This window comes from Monopterus albus, unplaced genomic scaffold (assembly GCF_001952655.1).
Source record: "Monopterus albus unplaced genomic scaffold, M_albus_1.0 scaffold265.1, whole genome shotgun sequence".
In the NCBI taxonomy this organism is placed as follows: domain Eukaryota; kingdom Metazoa; phylum Chordata; class Actinopteri; order Synbranchiformes; family Synbranchidae; genus Monopterus; species Monopterus albus.
Window position 1 is genome coordinate 235,560 of NW_018128145.1, and position 5,187 is coordinate 240,746.

Here is a 5,187-nt window from a genome sequence, read left to right on the forward strand (position 1 = left end):
TCAAAGGCAGGAATGTATGCAAAGCACCTGGGTAAGCATCAGTGCAGAAGAAAATAAGATTCATTCTGCTGGCTGTTAATGCACGCCAGCTTGTTTCTAAGTTTTCCTTGTGATATTTCGGACTCATTCTCCCTTAGTTCTCTGTTCTTGGTCAACTGAGCGAGGAGGCTGCTGGAGGACCCATTAGCAAGGATACATGAAATCATCCTTTGCAAGTTTTTTATGAACTGACATGCCCCTTTATCAGAAATCAGTGGGGACTGGATGTTTCAGATGAAGGACATCTCATGTTAATATTTTTCCGCAATTCCTCTCTAGTCCCATGTTTTCCTCATATCTTGTGTCTCAGGCAGACAGTAAACAATGCAGACAACAAAGGAATGTTCATTAAAATGAGATAAATAGGGATAAAACAGAGTACTTAAAACTAGAGATCTGTACGAGTCTGTATAATCTGTACGAGGTATATTTACAGGTATTGCACTGAGGGTTATTGTCCAGTCATACTGTTGTGGGTTAACTGTCCATCAGAGCTACAGCCTGGGGGAAGAAACTGTCCCTGTGCCTGGTTGTCTTGGTGCACAGTGACCTGTAACGCCGTCTGCATAAGAAATAATGGAAACTCAGATGATTCGTTCCACACCCACTTATCCATATAAAAATTATTACAGTAATACAAAATAAAGTAAAAATAAAACAAATTAACCTGCACTTTACTTTTGAAAAGAATCGTGGCTGGTGTGAGGGCCCATTGTTGCAGTACAAATATTGAGAATGCGAGTGAAGCGCGAGAAACGTCGGCTCAGTTGTGACGTACATCACATGACGCTCGGCAGACAACGCGTATGTACTACTTGTATTGCGAGACCTCGCTCGTATATCGAATAAAATTTTTTTGCTCGTCTTGCAAAACACTCGCAATCCAAGGTTCCACTGTACTACATTACCCACAAGCCTCTGCCACTGTTGCCATGGTAACTGACTTTATTCTCTGATGATCCAGAATTTAACATGAACTGGTTACATTTTTCAACATTGTAATATTCAACTCTGCTGTTAGAGAATCATGAAATAGAATTTTAAGTACTGTGATTGGTTGCTTAAAAGCTGATTGACTGTGTTGAGCCATTCAGAGGAGGTAACAAAGTAGAATGACAGTAGAAGGAACATTTGCTATAAACAAGAAAAATGTCTTGAAATTTGATTAGTTGGATTTTTCCTCTAAAATAATAATAATTATACTAGACCTTACTATGTAAAATGTCCAGAGTTAAATTTTGTTGTGATTTGGCACTGGACAAATAAAACTGAATTGAATTGAAATCACAAAGTATTAAAAAAAAATTAATGTAAAAATAAGAAGTTAGAAAATTAAGGTTAGTGTTTGGGGTATTTTCCCACTTTAAACTTAAATTAAATTAAAGATTTTCAAAAAGTGTTAAATGACAGTTTGCAGTTTGTCTTCAGTGGTTTTATCAAAGGCACACATAAAATATATGCATAGGTTTCTGTTGTTATAAACACTGCCTGACCCAGAATCAGACTCTGACAGGAAGTGTAAAAAAAGGTGAAAGGTCACAACAAAAACAAAATCAAATTCAAGTTAAACAAAATAAAAACCAAATTAATTGACATCAAATAAAAAAATACAATGATAAAATGTTCTCCTGCTGCTGTGAAAGTTTACTTAACCTGCATGGGATCAATAAAAACTTCTTATCTCCAGGATTTTATTTTTTATTTTCCATGAGTGGAAGCAGGAATAAAAACCTGTTTATCTCCCTCAGCTGTGTCTGTCAGGCTCCTGAACTGATAAAGATGTTTCAGTGGTTTCCATGGAAACATTATTTTCACATATCTTGACATCACGTGTTTCCATCCCTGCCCATCTGAAAACAGTCTGCAGTTCCACACTGGAGGTTTGTACTTTTTTGACTTGTTCTATTGATTGTGTGCTGTTTCTGTCCTTCTTAGATTTCATGGCACATGTAGGCTGACAAAATATTGGGCTAGTCAGAAGTAAATGTTATTGAAAGTAAAATGAACAAAAATGTGCACATTTGCGACTTTACCCTGTGAAACATTTTTATACAGCAAGCGTTGATTTGATGATAAAATATGATTTTTCTGCCTCAGTCCTCACCACCTGCTGTGCTGCAGCTTATTTACTGGACAGACACAAAGAACAGATTGAACTGTTTTTTATGGATTTGACTAGGTCAACAACATGGAGCCAAAAATGTCTTCTTAGCTTTCTTGTTTGAATTTTATTTTATTTCCATTTTATAACAGTGCTCAATAGCAACAGCTGAAACTTAAAGCAAAAGGAAAAAAGCAGACCGAATGTAAAATCTGTTTAGTAATCAAATTTTAACATCTACTTGGGTTTAAAGGGTTAAATATAAATGTTAATTCAACATTTGTGATGAAACATTCATCTGTTATTAAAATCATAACATTGATGAGGCCTCTAAGATTTGGCATAAAATTCTCATAACAAAATGAAATGTGATGGAAGTTCACTCATCTGTGGTTGTTTGGTGCTTTCCTGTAATTTACCTTCCTCACATCTTCAGAGATGATTAATAATAAACCCACGTGCACACAGGAGGGGTCAGAGATGATTAATAATAAACCTACGTGCACACAGGAGGTTAACAGTTAGCAGGCTAACAGCTAATACGAATAACAACTGTAAATCCAACATGTGACTACCTCCTATCTGACATCATCATGTGACAGGGTGAGGACGTGTGTTATTCAGTCATGTGACTCTCCTCAGCCCGCTGCTGCTGCTCTTCATCCTCCTCCTTCTCATCCTCCTCCCCAGTGGGGGGGCGGGTGCGCTGAAAGAAGCCCAGCTACACACACACACACATACACGCTGTGTTTTCATTCCTTGTGGGGACTTTACATTGACTTACATTCATTTCCTGTAGACTTACCCTGACCTTAACCATAACCGCTACTTGCCTAACCCTGACCCTAACCTTCACCTAGCCCTAACCTCACGCTAACCTTAAACCATGTTTCTACCCTAACATCTGTGATTTCCTAGTGGGCACCAGCATCTGGTCCCCACAAGGATGGCCCAGTCCCCACAATGTGAGTGTGTTAACAGGTAGTATGATTATGAATATGAACTGACTCCATGTGGGACCAGAACCACAGTCTGGGAAACTTTGAGTACTAGTTATTAATATCTAATAAATACTGACTGGTTATTAAATCGATTGAATTGATTTCTTGATTGCTACCTTCCAGAAGATGAAACAGAGCAGGCCCAGGAGGACCAGACCAGAGATGACTGACAGGATGATATAGCCAATAGGAATGTCTTTCTCTCCATCAGGAGGACGCCATGACACACTGAGCTGAGTCTATGGACACATACACATGCATATGTACACACACATGCACATACATCTTTAAATCACAAAGAAAATGACTGGAGCTCTGTGGAGTGTTCACCTGTTAATGACTACGTGTGTGTGTGTGTACCTGTGCGTGTCCACTCGGCAGCAGCGTTGGTTGGACCTTTGATGATGTGTTGATGACATCATAGGATGCAGATGAAATGAGCTCATAGTTCAGGTAGGGAGTCTGTGGAAAGAAAGATGAGGATGTTATGGCCTGTGTGTGCACGTGTGTGTGAGTGTGTACCTGTATGTATGTACCTGTATGAGAGTGTGTGTCCACAGTCGAGCTGAGATTCGCACAACGGCACTGAAGCCCCGCCCCAACGCTGTGACATCACAGACAAACCTGACACACCCAGTCTCACTGCTACTGCAGTTCTATACACACACAGAGAGACACATGTATAATATTATGGTTGTGTTCACACTATGGTAACATATATACTTATAGATATTATAGGAATTGTACTGTATTTACCACATGAAGTACTATTATAACAGATATTATTATTATTACTGAGTTTGCACTTATAATAACATGTTTCATGATAAACCGAACTGTGTAAATCTTTTATAGACATCAGGAGGCGTCTGATCAGACTCGTCCTACAGCCTGACACTGGGCCCAGGCCTCTGCCAGAGTCATACTGAACCATGTTCAGAGACCAGGGGAACCAGGAGTCCTGCAGCAGGTGGTCGGGCCCCCACAGAGCCCTGACCTCAGCATCATGGAGCCGGTCTGGGACCACATGCAGACACAGAGACACTGAGACAAAGTCCACAGGAGAACTGTGAACTCCAGGCACGTGGAGACGCTGTGTGCAGGTGGGCTGAGGAGACCTGGCAGGCGGTTATCACTTTACCTTTAGTGCTTACAGTACTGTGCAGTACTGTAGAGGACACAGGATCAGGACCTGGATAATGACTGTTTTATAAGTTCATGTGGGTGCAGCTCAGCCACAAGTGTTTCATCGAGAGGAGTCTGGGAAAGAGCTTGAAACACATCTGATGATATTTACAGGAGGACCAGTGAGGCTGAGAAGACAGGAAGTGATGTCAGCAGAGTCTGAGGGACACAGTGTGTAGAATCCATTGTCCTCAGGGAACATGTGAGGCATGTCTTTTTTTTTTTTTTTTTTTTAAATCTTACATTCACAGCTTTACTTTTACTGTTAGCGACTAAAACGCTTGCTTAGTGCTGGTAAAGTAAAACATATGGTGTAGAATTTTCCCCAGTCGCCCCCGGCACATGGCTCAATACAGGAGCAGCGCCCAGAAAGGAATTGGTAGTAACACCAGAGGAGCAAAGCACCAGCTACTGGTCGATAAAGTAGTCACTCGAGACTGCAAGACCAGGCATACCAACCTGTGCACTGCCTAGATTGACTACAAGAACGCCTATGACTCAATGCCTCACACATGGATCCTGGAATGCTTGGAACTGTACAACATCGACAAGACTCTAAGAGCCTTCATCAAGAACTCAATGGGAATGTGGAAAACAACCCTAGAGGCCAACTTCAAGCCAATTGCACAAGTCAACATCAAGTGCGGTATCTACCAAGGAGATGCTCTGTCCCCGCTGCTTTTCTGCATAGGGCTGAACCCCCTCAGCCAGATCATCACCTAGAGTGGTTACAGATACCGACTATGGAATGGAGCAACCATCAGCCACCTCCTCTACATGGATGACATCAAGCTGTATGCCAGGAGTGAATGAGACATTGACTCACTGATCCACACCACTAGGATCTACAGCCAGGACATC

General features: G+C 41.1%; 2 protein-coding genes across 2 annotated transcripts in view; both read right to left on the bottom strand.

Annotated features, from left to right (window-relative positions):
• The window catches only part of LOC109972656 (synaptogyrin-1), a 2,925-nt gene extending 1,796 nt beyond the window's left edge, over positions 1-1,129 (bottom strand). Inside the window, 1 exon segment of the mRNA XM_074527683.1 lies at positions 1,074-1,129. Within this exon segment, the coding sequence (XP_074383784.1) occupies positions 1,074-1,129 (56 nt within the window).
• A 1,065-nt stretch (positions 1,130-2,194) lies between these two features.
• Positions 2,195-5,187, bottom strand: part of itga2b (integrin, alpha 2b) — an 18,265-nt gene continuing 15,272 nt past the window's right edge. The window contains exons 25-27 of the mRNA XM_020621685.1: positions 3,678-3,797; positions 3,502-3,603; positions 2,195-2,861 (exon numbers count right to left, since the gene is read on the bottom strand). Of these exons, the coding sequence (XP_020477341.1) occupies positions 2,757-2,861; positions 3,502-3,603; positions 3,678-3,797 (327 nt within the window). The 3' untranslated portion in view covers positions 2,195-2,756. The remainder of the gene's footprint in view (positions 2,862-3,501; positions 3,604-3,677; positions 3,798-5,187) is intronic.